At 40.7% G+C, this 18720-nt stretch overlaps 1 protein-coding gene across 1 annotated transcript; it reads right to left on the bottom strand.

Annotated features, from left to right (window-relative positions):
- Nucleotides 1-3459: 3459 nt before the first annotated feature.
- UGDH (UDP-glucose 6-dehydrogenase) lies at nt 3460-18019 on the bottom strand. The gene is made up of 12 exons (XM_063157404.1): nt 17898-18019; nt 17143-17311; nt 14781-14882; nt 13223-13423; nt 12941-13138; nt 12308-12455; nt 11040-11134; nt 9585-9715; nt 8764-8897; nt 7641-7732; nt 7443-7553; nt 3460-4724 (listed from the first exon to the last, which is right to left on the bottom strand). Exons 2-12 carry the CDS (start codon nt 17302-17304, stop codon nt 4614-4616), a joined length of 1485 nt encoding a protein of 494 aa, XP_063013474.1. The 5' UTR covers nt 17305-17311; nt 17898-18019; the 3' UTR covers nt 3460-4613.
- Nucleotides 18020-18720: the final 701 nt, after the last annotated feature.

The raw sequence follows: 18720 nt of genomic DNA, 5'->3' as shown, positions 1-18720 counted from the left end.
AACAAGAATAGCTGTACTTTGTAAAGGCAGAGAGACAGGCAAGGCTGGTTTTTTAAAATAAACAATATTATTAATAAATTTTAAAAATCAAAAGGTCTGATTGCTATACATGGAAAGCCCAGGTGTATTTTGAGCCAAAAATGTCCTGCTTCAGCTAAAGTACGCATGAGTACTAGAGCAGAGAAAGGAAATTTCCATTGCAAGGAAATTCAGCGCTCCCTCCACTGCAGCAGACGCAGAGGGTTGCAACATCAACTCCAGGATATCCACACATTTAACAGCTGCCAGCCTTTATTAGAGGTCCTGCTGCAAAGAATGGTTTTGACTTGCCTACAGAGCAGATTTAACAGAATATGACTTCACGTTCTGCCAAGTTACTGCTCTTTCAGCATATCAACACCAGAAATAGAGAAAAAAGGAGCTCTGAGCCACACAGCCATTATCAAACAAGAGAACATTGCACAGGAACTTCCTTACAGTTAATAAAATAATGTTTCTTGAAGCACAGTCCAGTATTGCTTCATGTTAAAATTATCTTGTGAATTGCTGCTGGGTGTTCCAGAAGATGATTTCATGCCCTTACACAACTGTCTGCCAGCAGTCTGGTACCCAGTGTCAGAAGCTACACAAGCTTTTCTAGCTGCATGTTTTGCTGTGGATTCTAGAGAAAGTCATACTTTGACTTCATAGAATGGAGAGGGTCTTTGCCTGTTTTTTTTCAACATCTGGGGACAAGCCCTGAAGTTCTTTTCCTGGTTACAAATTCCTGCTTGTACAGGCATCTGACTTCCCTTATTGCCCATTCAGTTTTTTCCATAACTATGTGTTAAAGCACCAAACTCTCACAAATATCCTTTTTATAATTCAGCACAGGTTTCATGACTGTTTAGCTGAAGTTTCATGTTTGGTGACATTTTCATTTTGTATGTCAATCATGCCATTCTGTCAGTTTGATTCACAAAGCAGCTATATTTTAAGAAACATTAATCATCCTTGCAACCAGGAAAACATTAAACTGAGTTTTGGGAATAAGATTTAGAATTGACACAGACAGTTTAAAAGAATGAATAGTCTTTTTGGCATCATCACATCAACCTACTACACTGTCTGAAACATAATTAAATGTTATTCATAGAGAATTGTTGCATCTGCCAGTAACTGCAAGTCCTTAGGTGAACTGAACACTGGCTTTGTCAATTTAAAAACAGTTTTGAATTTTTTCCTGCTTGATGAATAATTTATATTAGTGTCCCCTCCATTAAAAAAGTGTGAAGCATTTAAGCTTCTTTATTACCACATGTGGTAACATATTGCAGGTGTTCAACTTGGAGCAGAAATTGTAGCTTGATTCCAGCATTGCTAAATCAGATCTCCATTATGCTTCCTGCATCATTTAACAATTAAATTTCAAGTTTAGATGTTGAACAATATTATAGCACTAAAAAAAACTGAAATGAGACGTATAAACTTTTTGTCCAGGACAAAATCTCACCCCTAACTGCTACTATAATAACTAGTCTTGGTCAAAAATGTGTGTTCTCTTCACTTGGAATAATCTTGGCTGCTATTGTATTCCTGGAACCAGACTCGTTTCAGCTGCACAAAAACACGAACACACATGCTCAGAACAAAACCAGTACATCTTGCATAAGACCCAATTTATGCATTCTGTATCATACCACTTCTAGACTTGTATTAAATCCTGATTTTCTTCAGCTGTTATGTTCTTGTTGTATTTGTGCGCTGCAAAGCATTGTTACCATGGAATTGCATTTTAAGAACCCCGTAAAAAGAATTGCAGAGCTCAGGAGTCTGTTGGTCATGTTACACAATTCTCCCCCAGAATGACATGCTGGAACATCCATACACAAAGATCCAATAGCATTAAACCCCATCTCTCACATCTGCTACTCAAGCTTTCATGACAGGAACTCAGGTCATCTCCAGTTCTTATTTCCCTGATAACTGTACTCTGAAGACAATGGCTGATGATTCAAGGTGCTGCACAAGCTTCTGAAGCTCTTCCTTTTGGCCTGTGGGAAGGTTCTCTGGCATGTATGCAAGGTATGTATTGCTGTATCCTGAAGGAATGCCCCACTGGATTCATCCCCCAGTCCTCCCACTAAAAGAATGCAGCCACCAAGAATCTAAGGTGATTCGACTCGAAGATTGAGCAAGGGAAATGCCAGTACTAGTTTTACCTCTTACTGCTCTTAAGAAAGGATCTGGTGCTCCCCCTTTCCTAAGAGAGGGAAGTGAGAGTGATCCCACTGTAATGAACTCGGCCATTCTTTAGTATCTTTATGACTAACCCACAAATCACAATTCAAGGCTTTGACTAATTCTGCAGGAGAAACAGGGTAGCAATAGGGGTAACAACATTTAGTTTTCCCACCTCTTTGGGACGGCTTGTGAAAAGCCACTGGAATCGCAGGAACAATTTCATATTCCTAAAAGGAGCAATTCTTCACACAACAGTAACAGCTCATCATCTGTTTCAAACTGATGAAGACAGGTCCCATACAGGGGCACTACTATTGCAGGTGCGTGCAAGTTTCAGAAAGGCATCCTGATTTTCTGACACCTCTGCTCACCCTCCTGGTTAAGATGGGCCCTGAAGCAGTGCTGTGCTAACCTGAACAGTCAAGGACAAGAGATCCTTGGAGTACTACTTGTCAGCACCCTCTTCCTAACCCCACAAGAGCAGGGAGCAGGTACTACAGGGCCAGAGGAAGCCAAGAGGACACTCAGCTGCAACACCAGGGGCTGTGCCTCTGGGATCACAGTGCTCACAGGGGCTGCACTGCAACCCTGCTGCATCCAGGGCTGCTACGTGAAAGCAGCACTCATCAGTAGGGAGGAAATGGCATGATGAAAGATGACAGTTTGATTTTAAGCCCCCATAATTCCCACTCACTTTGAGTGGTTTTTGACGTGTGAAAAATCTTACAGGACAAAAAGCCTGAGGCATATTTGCCCAAAGTGCCAAATGATTGCTGCAGAGTAAGTCCCTTCTTGGAAGCCATTAACTTGCAGAACCTGGAAGCACCTGGTTCAAGGATACAACTATTTCAGTCAGATAACAGTGTCTTGTATTGTTTATCCAAATTGTTATACAATTCCCTCAATCATCAAGTAACTGTCCTAAAGCTTCAACTGTACCCACATTTCTGTAATCTACCCATTTCTGGGTAAGCAGTTACAGTAACAGCACTCATTGCCAAGACTCTGATCTTACCTCCTGCTTAACTATTGATACACCATGTCTGAAGGCACACCAGTCAAATAATTCAGAACGTAACGTTTGACCAGTTGCAGGATAATTCTCTACTATCCCCACATGCTATTATTCAACTAAGATGTCTATACCTTCTAATCTGAAACCTGTTCATGGTCATCCTTCTCTATCTTGCCCTCCATTTCAGAACCCCATGCAACAAGCCAAACACGGACAAACACTGTCATCTCAAGGATTTTAATAGCACTGGCCAATTGAGAATAATAAAAACAAGTAGAAACAAAGTAACATTAAAGGCAAAAATATCAAGAGAACATTGGAAGTATTCATTCCTGCTAGTCAAATGAGGTAGGAAGCTGATTTATGGGGCTGAATTTATTTTTAATGATTTCTTCACAGCAGAGATTAATTTTTTGCAGATTCATTAAAAAGACTGCTTTCAGATAGAGTATGTCATGAAGGAAAAAGATAACTATCAGGTAACATTAAAGCCAGTATCTGTTTTCTACTTGGGCTGATATTAAATTAAGGTAATTCTCCTTAAATTCAATGTTCAAACAAGCAGAATGCTCTTCTGCTGAAGACAGGTTGTGTTGCTGTGACTTAGGGAATACTTGCCCCAGGAATATGATTAAATAAAAAATGAGTGGCTGCACATGGAATGTAGGCAGGACAACCAAAGAATGAAAACTGAAGATCTGCCAGTGGATCAGTCTGCAACTGCTCTCCACTGGCCCTAATTACACAACTGATGCCTGCAGAACTGCGTGGTCTCCCAAAAGATGCAGTTTAGACTGCACCACTGTCAATGGATGCCAACCAGGACTGGGACATTATTTTTGAAGTCAGTTCTACCTTAGGGCTGGACCTAAACCCTACCAATTTACTTAGAAAATATCTTTTGACTTCAATGCCAGTTACAGCACGCATTTAACCAGGCAGAGCATCACTCCAAAAGAAAAAAAATTGGTGAGACCAAAGTTCCAGTCCATAGATCACAGTTTATAGAGACTGATTACAGTCTGTAACTGGACTAAGGTAGAAAGATATTCTATTCCTTTTTTTTTTTCATATCATTTGAAATATTTAAAGTGCTGTTCAGGAACATTTCTGGAAGCAGAAATCTGCAGTTCGAAGGTAACTTTTCACTTAAAAGATGATTCATTATTAAAAACAGGTTGTACCATCTTCAGTAACCAAAAAAAATTGCTATAAAAATATAGATTTGAAAATAGACTGAATTCACATGTACCAGGTACCATTTCTAGTGTAAAACTGGTTTCATTTATGAAAAATATATTTCCTTAAAAAAAGCATAGGCTTACAGTATTGTCATTAGGAAGATCAACAAAATTCCTTCAGTATGTATTACACATTATACTCTAGGCTTTTTGACAGGTGGATCCTGCAGGCTGAATTTAGGAATTTCACAAGAAGAAGCAAAAGGAATTCTTTTGGCTGACACCTTCTTCCCAATTGTTTCAATCTGAAAAAGAAATCACATTTAACAAGTCATTTAACAATGTGGCAAGCTAACAATCATGTCAACCTATGAGGAAACTACAAAGAACACATTTAATTAGAATAAAACAAGCCACAGAGCGCCCAAGGACAGTTCTGTGACTGGAGTTGCAAAGAGTTTGTTAAAAAACAAAAACAACCAACCAGCCTTTTACAGGTACCTGCTTTGCCTACTTAAAGCTGCATCTTCACAATTTGAACATTGATCTGCCTCACCTTCCACAGGACTACAAATACAAGCACCATAAAATGTTTCTGGGTATCCATAAAATGGGGCCTCAGACTCCTTTTCCTAAAAATTTATAGTAAATTAGCACAGAAAAAAGTTTTTTCCCTCCATAAGGCAGTAGGCTGTTTTGGAAGAAACAAAACTCTGAAAGACTAAAGGCAGCCAACACAACAAGTGAAAGCCTGCTACACAGCCAACACACTCAAGCCAGGTATGGCAAAATTCAAAGAGCAAGGCAAATTCCTCTAATTTCTAGGTCAGACTAATGTGGATTGCTAAGGACAGAGCTTGTAGAAGACAAAACACCAACTAGGTAAGACAGTTCAGACACTCAGTAAATAAGCAGAACTGTAGCTTTCCTCTTAAGTAATGCAGGTCAAATGCAAAGCTCCAAAAGACAAAATATTTCAACTATTCTATTTTAACAACATTTTTATGAATATATTCTAGGCAGAGTTAACGCTGAAGAGCATTGTTTAAACAGTCAAGAGGTACACTGGTATGTACCAATGTATATGGTACATACATACAGTATGTATGTACCATAATTGCCTTTAACAGCTTCAACTGCCTGGTTAAATGGATTTATACAAGCTGGTTCACAAACAGTGCACAGACATGTAGCTTAGACACAGAAAAAATATCCAGAGAGAAATCCTATGGCCATTATAAGAATAAGCACAGTACTCAGGAGTACAGGGAATGTAAAGTGACTGAAACATGCATCTGATCTGGCTTGCAGATTTTGTTCTTATGGTATCTGGCTGAGATGCTTCCATCAGATTATTCTGGGATTTGGTGATTTCAGTATTAGTCCAATTCCATCTATGCTGAAAGTGCTTCAAGCCCTTCAATCAAGGCTTACTCTGCTTTTCCTGCTTGAGACCTAAGCAGGCTTTTTTCTCAAATCAGAAATTACCCTGTCTAGAATCACAGAGCTTCCCATTCATATTTCCTGAATGAAGCTTTAACTGTGGAAACAGGTTATAATTGAAATGGTAGATGTGTTTAAAGTTATTTAAATGCTAGTTTGAGAAAAAAAATTAAAACTACTCAAATTCATAGTTTTGGATTGTATACAATGAAATTGCTATCAGCATCAGTCTAATGCAACAGCTTTTCACAAGGGAAGTTAGAAGATGAGGGCCCTAAAAACTTCCATTTTGGGATTGTCTGTTTAAGACAAAATCTTTTTTATTATTTTATGTAGAAAATATAGGTCAATTGTTAAATGCCTTTGCAATGACATTCTGGATGAAAAATCTGGATAATAAACCTGGATGACTAATTGCATTCTGGACAGGAAACTCACAAATTAGTTAAAAATTCAAGCAGAATTCCATAGAAGAAACACAAAAGTACAGTCTCCAATCTATAAAGTCTAAGCCACAGAAGACTTCAGAAGATAAATTCCTAGGAGAAATATCACACAGATTAGAATTTGATCTAGAATTTGCTATTAGCTTAGCAAAACACTTAGCTAAAAAGTTAAGCTCCTGGTTCCTCTCTCTGGTATAAACAAACACCATTGTTTGGATCTTCTGGCTGATCTTAATCAAACTCAAAGGACTAAAAGGACTAATCAGTCATCTCCTCCAGCCTCTCATGTAATACTTGAGCCTTTCACTGACTACCTTCAAATACATCTTTGCGTTCACTGCTTTCACCTCCAGTATCAGCCAGCTTTGTTTCACACACCTCAAGGAGAAGACTTCCAAAACTTCCCTTAATAGTTTGTCCAAGTGAAGATCTCACTGACTGATAAACATTTATTACCTGCATTGCCTCTTGTTCAGTGTTTAAGTCTCATGTCTCCAGTAAACCTGCTTATGTCTTTTGCGAGGAGCAAAAATGGTACTTACAGCTTACATTTACTTCTGCAGGAAGTGTGTTTTGCTATCCTGTCACTGTCAATTTCAAAAGCTTTTTTTTTTTTTTTTTGGTGATATTAAAATAAGACTCCAAGTAGGGGCTATGGCACAGATTGTAATACAAATTCAGCCCCTCTGCAAAGACTGCAGATCTGGAAGAAACACTGCAGGGGCTGGTTTTGGAGTCAAATATCATGCCAGAATAAATTCAGGCATGAGATTTAGCAGTTTTTCACATCCATTATTTCCCTGCTGCAAAGATGGGCAGAGCAGCATTCACATGTTAGATTTGTGGTTACATTCCATGACCTCAGATGTCTTTTCCAACCTGAATGATTCCAAGGCAGGCTTATACTGTGGATTGTTAACTGCACAGCCTCAACTTTAAAAGCACAAGTCTGTGAAAGTAGTAACATAGTGGAGGAAGACAGTACTAATGAACACTTAAGAACAAACAGGTTTGCATTTAAATCCTCACCTCTAGAGGTTTTTTTCCCCCTTGCTACTCAGTCACTGAAGAAGGAGAGCAACAGGGAAGAGAGCAGAAGGAAAACAACATAAGAAACATCACCAAGATGATTACCTGGAAGCCAATGACTTGTAGCTCATTATGGAGATCATCTAGAACTCTCCTACCATCAAAGATAAATGCAGGCTTGAGCATTTTCTTATGAATACGTTCATAATCCAACTCCTGTAAAGAGTAATAAAGCAGATACAATAAATAAGTAGCATAACACTCTCTATTTTTTCTTTAGTTTAAATTGAAGATGGCATTTACCTTAAACATGTCCCATTCAGTGCAAATCACAAGGGCATGAGCTCCATCACAGGCTTCATAGGGATCTTTACTGATGGTGACCAAGCGAGACACTGTAACAGAAGGAAAGCACTTTTACTCTGCATGTCTTTAGCATCAGTCTGGCAAATGAGTCTCCTTCCTTGCCCTGCACAAACAAGTGGTTTCAAGTCACTCACCTTATTTTCTACCAAGATACTTAATATTTTGACTTTACTTATTTAAATGAAAGCAGGTCATACCTGGCATCTGAGCAGAGCACTTACATATTTGAAGTCAAGAACTCAAATTTGATGTAAACAGTCAAGCAAATCTCTAGAATTTGAAGGTACTATGGAGTGCTCAAATGCCAGCTCTCACCAAGGTCATTGTCTGTACAACAGCAGCACATCAGTTTCTATTTTACACTCAGTTCACACTAGAGCAGAGACACACGTGGCTCCCCAGGGGTTGCCTGAGCAGCTGCCTAGAGGAAAGCCTCCCCTTTCCCTCTAATTCAAGGCCATGTCTAATAATGTACACCCTTCATTCTTCATCACAGCTCAATTTGCTCCATAGAAGTTTCAACCATTCTCCCCATCCATCAGCTCCATTCCCCCTCTCCCCAGTAAGAAAACCAAAGTCCCAAATACCCCTTACCCTCTGTAATCACAGGTGATTATTTTAAAGGTTTCTTGAGTGTAAGGAAACAAAGTAATTTGGAAGTGATATGAGGGAAGGGAGAATGCTGTGTAGTACATTCCAGAATCACTTCTTTATTTCTATTTTAGATATGTGAGAAAGAACTAAGATAAAACTTGGGGCACAAAGGAACTGTCAGAACTAATCTGTCCTGGACATTCTTCTTTCTCCTCTTAATTATTCAGAGATAAAATTCTAGGCATCTATTCAAATGAGTATTTATTGGAAGAAAAATATGCAGTAGTTGAGAATTAGCATTTATCTACAAAAGCTACAGGGAAAGGAAGAAGAATGAGAGTAATCCTCTGAGCTATAACAATCATTTAGTAAATGCAACCAACAGCACAATGATGTCAGGCTGAAAATTGTATATAATGAGAATAGGGTGGGAAGAGGGGAATAAACTTTATATGAGAATTCTTACCTTGGTTGTCTTCTGAGACACCCAGATGTGAGAGATCAAAGATGATTTGTTCCTTAGGTACTTTGGGGTCATAGATATGCAGCTTTGCTCCTTCATCCATTAAATACTTGCTAATGTAGATACTGGATGACTCTCTAGGGAAGAGAATCAATCAGTTAAAGAACCAGCTGGTGTGTTCCAAGTAATGAAAGTTCTCAACTATCACGATATGCGATGCCAGAGTTTTTATTTCATTTTTACATTCAATATCTTAGTGGCAACCATGCCAGCAGGAAACCTGTCATCTTGATGGACACCAAGGAGAATAATATGAAACAGTTTGTATCTCTTTTGCTGAATTGTCCAAGAAAGATGAGTCTGATGACTCCTAGTGACCAAAATTATAAAGGCCTAGACTTTATAAGCTTTCCCCACAAACTGCAGTTGAAGAGTTGCATCAAGTTTGATCTTTACAGGAGAACAGAATATGCCACTTCAGGAAATCAAGCTGAAACTTTATTTTCACAAAGCCACTAAGAACCAGCTGCAAAAGTGTTTGCATTCTTTTCTGTGGAGAATGGAAGGAGTCTGTCAAAATCTGTCTCTGCTTGTGCAAGTTAATAAGGACTAGAATTATCTGCAACATTCTGCATGATTCAGGTCTGTTGTAGAGGTCAAGAATCAGTTCTCATCCATTTAAGGAAGACTAATCCTTGTTACAAACCAATGCAGTCACAAGAAAAAAAGGGTCCCATGTCCAGCCATTAATTCAGTTCAGCTGTGGGCATTAGCTGGGGGCAGGTGACAGCTGTAGGGAGTCCATGCTGGTGAGCTGAGCTTACCTTGTGTCCCCAGTATCCTTTTTGAAAGCAAACCCTAAAATAGCAATCTTCTTGTCAGTGACAGTATTAAACAAGCTGTCAATAATGCGGGAAGCAAATCTTCTTCTCTGATAATCATTCATGTCTATTACCTGAAATTACACAAGCCATGATGGTAGAGAGGGGAGCCATTTTAAACTATAAACAGATTCTATTAACAATCAAGCTGAACTACCCACACATAGATTTAATAGAGGCTTAAAAGAGAAGGCTAAACAATTCTACTCAGTATCATAAGCAAGCCAAAGATAAATTTAGTTAATTTATTACATTCTGAGATAAATCCTATTTAATGAGTGAATACTGATGCACATATATACATTTTAACATGCATTATCTAGTTTAAAGGCTTTGAATTTTTTCAGATTGCTTTTTTCAAAAAATTAAAACATACTGCTTTCCATGTCTCTGCCTAGAACACAATGTCAGTGGTAGGGTACTTGCTAGTAGTACCCTAATTTGTTTCATGCCATGTACATCCCATTGCCAGGCCTACACATTTTTACATGCCATGTGTAACATCTGTGAGAATATTTTTAGCCTTTTTAATCCACACTAACAGATGCCAATACACAAAACCTGTGTAATTCAACCACACTTAAATTCCTCACTTCTGTTATTTTGTTATTACATGCAAGTGCTCCAGTTGTTCCTGGGATGGAGGAGTGAAGGGAAAACAGGCTAACCAAAATGAAGACAAACAAACCAAAGCTTCTAATAAGGCAGGAAAATCATGCACTTGGTATTCTGGGAGCATTTGCTAGGCAGCCTTATACCAGACCACCAGAGACAAACGAGGACAATAAACCAAAGGGGTTGTTTGAGCACACCACACATCTCAAAGCTTCTCAGTCAGGACTAGGGAGAAAGGTGAGGTGCTTTCACTGGCTAACAGGGATTGCTAGTACAGATTGGGTATCATTGCTGCATTGGAGCCAGGCCTGAGGGCATCCACATATTCCCAACCATTCCTAACATTAAACGAGGGAACAACAGTAACCATGTTTATTTTTAAAAATAGCAAGATTAAAAATAGCAAGTACTGTGTTCTTTCAGAACTGTAAAACTAGATCCTGAGGAAAAGATTACAAGTTCTGAATTCAAAGTGGACAGATACCCAACTGGAAAAGAAAGGAGACACATGCTTGTACTTCACATCTTCTACTGCTGCTAGACAGCTTCACAATCCATTTGGTCCAAGTAACTTAATTCACCCCAAAAAAGCTGAAGCACCCACATGTATCAAATGTCAGTGATAAGCTGAGGGCCCTGAAATGTAAAGGCAATCAGCACTAAGGTATCTGCTCCTTGGAGTTGAAACAAAGGTTGCATGGACAGTGCTTAAAATTTCAATGCCTGAAAGCTGAGTGCTGAAGAAACAACCCCCTCTGAAAAAAATCTGTGACCAACTCATACCTGCTGCCAGTAGCGAGCCACCTCAGGTAAGTTCAGGGCCTCACAGAGGTACACTAAATTCAAGACATCCTTCTGAAAACAGCTACCTCCAAACCCTGAAAGAGAAAACAATTATTTTACAGGTGACTAGGGTACCCATCCTAGGCAATCTGTGGCCAAATAGTTTTTGGCAATCATTGACATAGTTGGCATTATAATTTTTCCCAGTATTTCACTGCTAGCAAAAGAAAAACCTTAATTTCCTAAAATCCAACTCCTGGACCTTCTCAGTCAGCGACAGAAGGCTTAATTATGCTTCAGGTTCCACTGAAATCAATGGAAGTTTTAACATAGAAACATGAACCTGTATGAGAAAAAGCAACTATGGGCTATTATTAAAAGTAGATAGACAAGCTCCTGGGCCTGCTCTCCCCCCACCTCAAGATTTAGACTAATATTTCTCAAAACAAGCATGTTAAGATTAGGTTCCTTCCTCTTGCACCCCCAAATGGATATCTAATCATTGCCAAGAATGAAAGATCACCACAGCTGACCAAGGATGAACTGAGACAGAGGGACCCTTGAACCTAGAACTTTGCTCAGCAAGCAGAGTCCCAGAAACAACACAATGTGGAAGGAATTATAACAAACTAGTAGCAATTGATGCACCAATCACCACTTCATCACATTTTACTCTCATAAATCTAATCCAGAAATGACTGCCTATGGCATTTAGTGCCACGGCCTAGCTGACAAGGTGGTGATTGGTCAAAGGTTGGACTCAATTCTGGAGGCCTTTTCCAACTTTATGACCCTATGAATTCACCCCACAAATTAGAAGCTGTCATCGCACATTCTGAGCTAGAGCTGCAGGCCACTGGCAGCAACTCCCAAACAAAACTGCAGCAACTGCAATTGGGAAGATTGGGAAGACATCTTAAGAGAGCACTGTTGGCAGTGATGCTTCAGAAAAATTAAGTCACAGCTTTTCTTTCCAGTGTCACAGGCAGGATAAACCATGCACTCTGAACTCTCCAGTTTCAGGTAGCAGGGGTCTCTAGCAACCTCAGTTCTATGTATTTTACAAGAAAAAATGATTTATACTAGTATTCTACAATAATATTTTCATACATTAAGCCCATCTAATGCTGTAGAAAATGTTAGAGAATCAGAGTACTTATTTCAAAACACTGCTATTATATTTTATATACATATACATATCTAATATATTATATTACACTATTAAATAGAAGCCCAGTGGGGAAAAATAAAGATTTTTTTTTACATACCAACACTGGCTTTGAGAAATTTATTTCCAATTCTTTGGTCTGTTCCAATCGCTCTTGCTACTTCTTCAACATCTGCTCCTGTAGCTTCACACAGAGCACTGATTGAGTTAATGCTGCTGATTCTTTGGGCAAGAAAAGCGTTAGCTGCCTGCAAATAAAAAGTATAGTAAAGAACTTAGTTTTTCCAGAAACCAAGATGTCCACAGACCAAAGGGAGTTGCTACTGGAAGGATTACTTTAGTATCTATGCAACTCCATTGACATACAAAAAGGTAACCTAATGAGTTTAAGATATAGATGCCAGTTAATGGGATTTAAGCAAAACAAGATAATGCTTAACTTGCAGAGTTTGAACCATTTTATGATGGTAATTAGTTTCTGCAGGTCTGGAGGCTTGCTGTTACTAATAAGTAACAGCAATAAAAGTGGGAAAAGACTTCACAGAAAGTCAGAATCATCTATTAACTAAGTCAGCTGATCTGAAAAGATCAATATCCTTTGACATATGCACTGGGCCCTCCCAACCTCACCTGTCTTTCCTAGCTGCATCACTCAGTGTCAACAAAATTCTGTTTCTGAGCCTTGTCTCACACCCCTTGCCTATTGCAGACCACAGCAGGGAGCAACACTAACCAGTTTAGAAAGTTCTGATGACCAGGTGTTGGTTGTGAGGATTTTTTCTTTGGGCACCCAGTGCTCATAGACAGCACACAGAGCACGGACAGCCTTCTGTCCCTCTGGAGAGTCATCCCCACCGATGAGCACTCGGTCTGGGTTCTTCAGGTCCTTGATGGCTGTTCCTTCAGCAAGGAACTCGGGGTTAGACAGCACCTACACCCACAGCAGAACAACAACAAGTAAAAGCCAAAAGCAACAGCCAGGCTTTAAATAACACAACTCGAAGATTATGCTTACCTGCAAATCCAAGTTAGGCTTAGTATTAGCATCAAATATTCGACGAATGCTCTCTGCAGCACGTACTGGAACTGTGCTTTTCTCAGTGACAATTTTATAGCCATTTGAATTCTGTACAATTCTTCTAGCACATGCTTCAATGTATTTCAGATCAGCTGCTCTGCCTTTTCCCATTCCATAGGTCTTTGTTGGTGTATTAACCTAATTACAAATAGGTGAAAAGGGAAGAAATGCTACAGGTCAGTATCTCTTGTGTTAAGAGGCAAACTGAAATTTTTAAGACTGAAGGACATTCTCCTTCTCAGAGGAAGAAAAATGCTTCTACCTCAGAATTACTGTGGTTACCACATTAAATGAAGAGGTATTTGCTGTCTCAAAATTACACATTTTGTTTCTTACAGAAAGCTCACTGGTCTCTATTTAAATAGGATTTAAACAAGAGCAATTCATAGCAGTTCTGCAGGCTTTGGTGAAACAATCCTTATTCTGGAAACACCAATAATTTCTACATGATTATGGCCAGTCACTTTTTGTTACCTATCCTACACTAGGAGGGCAAAGACTCATCTAAGAATCTTGTGGCCAGTGAGGCAACTACAGCTTAAACTCACTTTGCAATGAAACCTAAGCATAGGACTGATGAAAATTAATATACTGATGTACACAGAAAAGGCAACATGAGGGAAAACACGTAGTTTAGATGAAGACAGAGGGTCCTTTTCATTACAAATGGAAAGAAGAAATGGCAACAACATGTAAAACACAACAGCTTGTTTTGAACCAAGGACAGGTGGCAATATATGGGCTGTATTAGTGGCTGTCATCCAACCACACAGCATTCATTTGAGACTTACTGCATGAAGGAAAATACTGTCAGAAAGGGAACTCCAAACTACACTGCCCTAACAAAGAGGAGACCTCAAGAGCAAACAACTTTAACAAAAAACTTAACTTAACGTGGTCTACCAAGGCAAATAGCAATCAGTTCTTTTGGATTCTGCATTAGTAACAACCACTGATTACAAAAGGTTAATCTTTGACTAAATCCTCTTTCTAGTGGTGTCAATAGCCTTGAAACATTAAAGCTATCCCTGCTCCCATTAATACACTATTTTGAAAAGATTCTAGAAATAGGTGATCTTTGTAAGCAAATAACCAGCATATAATTTTGCATGTCTGTCTAGGAATTTTATCATTAAGATTCCACAGGTCTCACCAGTACACAGCAATGACAAAGCTGCACTACATTCTGCTCTGACTCCATACACCTAACCAAATTAAACACCAACATTACCACTTTGACTTAAAACCTGTTCATTTGTTAAAGGTGCTACTGGCTATAACAAAAACAAATAAAAAGCTTACTGAACACTTGAACAGCACTACACAGAAAGACAAGGAGCAATCTGTGACACAATGATGTGAAACTGCTAACTGAATCTACGTGACAAAACAAAGGCAACTTCCTAAAAGAAAAGTAACAATGATTTGATAAGAAAAAAAAAAAAAAAAAGAAAAGAAAAACAAGATGAACACGACCACCTTCTCCTATACTTACAGAAATAAATACAAGATCAGCTTCTCTAATGGCATCATCAATACTGGTGGAAAAGAAGAGGTTTTTTCCTCGACAGGATTCTACTACTTCCTGTAACCCTGGCTGAAAAAGAAGCAGAAAAAAAAACCCAGTTAAGATTAATGCAGTTAGAAGAACAGCAAACTCTATGCCCAAACAGAATATAATTTCAGATACAGAAAGATTTTCTTTTTTCCCCTATCAGTGTAGCATGTTTTCAGCCTGGCAGACATAAAGCTTCTGAAAACTACTTACACAGTAAAAAATGTTAAACTCTTTCTTATTCAAAAGACTCACAATGCTGCCCTGAAACTTTCAGCCACACTGAATTGCTTATTTGCACAGCCAAATTTTAACTTTCAGTTATTCCTGTGCTCAGTTCTACAACCACGAGATGCAATTTAAGAAATACCTGTAGAGTGATGTTAAGTGAATTCAATAAGAAGTCTTAAAATATTCCCTAGACTGCAAACAAAGGAGGTGGTCTCAATTCTCCTGTTCCCATTGTCCACGATCCTCTCAATATCAGATCTAAAACTGCTTCAGCACAAAAAAACACCCCACAAAATCTTTCACCAAGTAAGCAAGCCCAGAGCCAGTGAAAGATAGGCAGAAAGACACACAGGAAATCAAGACCACTCCTTTAGCAACCACCCCTCTTTGGGCCAGATTAAACTTATCCTGGCACCACTCCTACAAGTGTGGGAGAATCACAACAGCCATAATATGATGAAATTCTTTCCAGAGACACATACAGTGCTGTAACACTTTCCCCTCTCTTAACACCTCCACTGAGACAAGAGAGGCAGGAGGTCACATATAAATGAGCAATCCTCCATATGGATTTTTAAGAATGGTCTTTAAAAAAATTGAACCAAGATATTTTGTTTGAATAGTCAGTCATGCCCTTTCACGTGGCAATCGTATCTCCAACTCATTACACCTATCACGACATTAGATACTTGAGTAAATGCCAGAAAGGCAAAGGTTCACTGGATGGAGAGAAGCAAGCAAGCAGAAATTTTACTGTCTCATTTTATATCAAACACCACCCACTTAGAAGAAAAACAAAGGTCAGAACAGGCAAAATAAGATCCTACAATCCATCAGATATTCCAACTACGGTTCTCACAAAGGGGTGTAAATAGAAAGGCAGTCCACTAGACAAATTCTGACACTGAAAAGAAATAATCCAACCCAAAAAAACCCACAAAAACCTCACTGTGCAATGACTCAATTTTACAACTGTCTGAACTAACTCTTGGCAGTTTTTGTACATTCTTTGTAAGCAAAGGACACCATTCCAGGAAACAGATGTTACAAGTTTGGGTTTTTTTTTTAAAAAAACCAACATGACAAGGCGAGCTCTACTTTGGCTCATTCAGTCTAAGTGTTAAGAGAAAACAAAGTACTTGCTTTCAAAAACTATATTCAGGCCTCACCTACTAATCTGAACATAATACACAGTTTCCTTTGAGTTTATAGGACAAAGAAGGTCTATTCATCTTGACTTAGTCACAGTATAGCTCTGGTTTTTAGAGGGAAGAAAACTTCTTATAGCAAAAGAGCAACTGTTAGTACCAGTCAGTTCCCTTGTCTTTGGGAGATGAGTGAAGATAAATTTTCACTCCTATTAAAGAATTCAAATCTATAAAATCTGTATTTCATGAAAGAATGAAAGAAAAAGACCTATTCTTCTATGATGAAAAAGAGTGGAAAAAAAAACAAATGCTAAAAGAAGGAAAATAGAAAAATGCTTGATATATTTTTAAATTAAAGTAATTCTGCAATGAAAGAGTGACAGTGTGGTACATTTATGTGTCCTAGTCTTCGTAGGCCAGATTGAAGATTCATGGTACAACTGAATCAGAAACATGACTGTCCTGATCTTTCCACACAGATAAAGCCAGGCAGCACAGACTGGATTTTGGCAGTTTTTAGAATGCAAATAAAGCTTACAGGTCAGTATTAACACATTTATACTGTGCTACAACCCAGCAGATAGTATCTGTAATTGAGCAAGAGGACTATGTCATGATCAAGTCAGGTCTCAAAATAAAGTCAGCATGATTAGCACAATTCACTATATACAGAATTACTTTTTCCTTACTAGGCCCTTCATATAATCACTAATACACATCAGCATCAGCTGCATTAAGTTATTTCAGAAACCCGGTTTAATGAGCAGTAGGGACAAGCAGGTGCTCCAGAATACTCTTTCTGAAGGACATCACTGACATGCTAAGCTTGACAAGCTTCAGAAATTGGCTACAGGGAAATGCCATGTAGTGGGAGGCAAGCAAAGGCAACGCTGGCTGGAATAAGAGACAATAGTGATGTTTACCTCGTAGATTGGGAGTGTGTCTGAATTCCAGGCATTGATTCTGGCCTCATTGACATCCACAACAGTAACTTTGATACTGGGGCACATTTGTGCAATAACACTACAGGTTGGCCCACCAACATAACCAGCACCAATGCAGCAAATCTTCTTAATCTCAAACATGATTGCTCTAGTAAGAGGAGAGGGAAACAGAAAATCCGGAGTTAAAAATTAAAATACCGGCCAACAATTCAAGGAAAACAAAAGAGTATCAGTGATTTCAGATTTTATTAAGCTGCGGCCCACATGAGCGTTTTCTTTCTCTTGAAATGCACTGCTACTCCTCTCTCCAAGCCGGGAAGGCGTTGGGGCCGGCCCCTCTCCGGAGCGCCAGCACACACAGACCACCGGAGAAGGTTTCTGTGCCCGCTTTGAGTCAGGACACTGCGATCACCCCCTCGGGCCGAGGAATCGCTGATACCGCCGCAGCCCCGGCTACGAGCAGCGCCCGCCGCTGCAGACAGCGCAGGGCGGGCCCGGGCCGCGCCCTGCCCCCGGAGCCCCCCGGCCGGCACGGGGAGGCCGCAGCTCCGCCACCTCCCCGGAGCAGCGTGCGGGCCGAGCCGGCCGCGCTGCCCCCGGGCCGGGCCGGCGCCGCGGGCTCCATCCCCGACAGCGGCGGGAAGGGAGCGGCTCCCCGGCCGCGCTCCGGGGCGGGAAGGGGCCCCGGGGCGGCAGCGGGGGACTCCGGCCGGCACCGCAGCACAGACACTCACCGCGGACAGGCAGACAGGCGGGCAGGCGCGGTCCGGCCCCGGCGCCGCGGATGGAGCGGGAGCGCTGCGGCGGGGATGCTCGGAGAGGATGCGCGCCGAGCTCAACGCGACGCTCTGCTACGAAGGGAGCGGCGGTGGCGGCGGCCGCTATTTAAAGGGCTGCGGCGGGCCCGAGGCGGCCGCTTCATGGCGAGGACGCCGAGCGGGGCCGTCCCGCCTCCTCCTTCCCCCGGGGGCGGAGAACGGCGCCAGCCCGCCCGCCCCGCGCTCCCCGCCCGCCGCGGGGCCGGCGAATGGCCGCGGGACGCCTCGGGCAGGCCCGGCCCAGCCCCGGCAGGGCGGCTGAGGGGCCGCAGGGCCCCCGGGCACGGCTGGGAGCTGCTGGGCTGGGCCGCTGAACTGCTCCCGTCCTCTGCCTCAGGGTGCTTTCGTAAGAGAACTTTATTGTGGTGGTTGGATAATTCTTTGTCCTTCAGCTATGGTTACTGTGAAGTAAAGAAGGCGGTGTTCGTCCTCCTGTACCGTAGCACAGTCTCCACAAAGAGAAGTGAAGGGAAGCATGGATAGGTTACAGTAAAATTCAGTGTTTAAAGTTTAAACTTTGAAAGTCCACTGGTAAAGCTTGCTCTCTTGTGACCTGGGCACTGCCCAGGGACTTCTTGCCTAGCAGCGTTAAAAGTTCTCAGATACTGCTCTTGCCTTTCATGTAAACGTGGTATGGTATTAGTAGACTACATGTGACTTTGGGAGCAGAAAGATTGTGAGACATCTGCTGTCTTTTCTTCTCCAGTACATTTAAGTTCACTTATACTACCTCTCCTAG

The sequence above is a fragment of the Melospiza melodia genome, chromosome 5 (genome assembly GCF_035770615.1).
Source record: "Melospiza melodia melodia isolate bMelMel2 chromosome 5, bMelMel2.pri, whole genome shotgun sequence".
Taxonomy (NCBI): domain Eukaryota; kingdom Metazoa; phylum Chordata; class Aves; order Passeriformes; family Passerellidae; genus Melospiza; species Melospiza melodia.
This window is presented reverse-complemented; position numbering and strand designations above follow the sequence as displayed.

Bases quoted from the DNA above. Each gene is read 5' to 3' on its own strand.
- UGDH (XM_063157404.1), bottom strand. From the start codon at position 17,304: ATGTTTGAGATTAAGAAGATTTGCTGCATTGGTGCTGGTTATGTTGGT. The intron at 13,139-13,222 runs GTAAGCATAATC...CTGTGGGTGTAG, and splicing joins AGCCTAACTTGGATTTGCAG to GTGCTGTCTAACCCCGAGTT. The intron at 12,456-12,940 runs GTTAGTGTTGCT...TTTTATTTGCAG, and splicing joins CATCAGAACTTTCTAAACTG to GCAGCTAACGCTTTTCTTGC.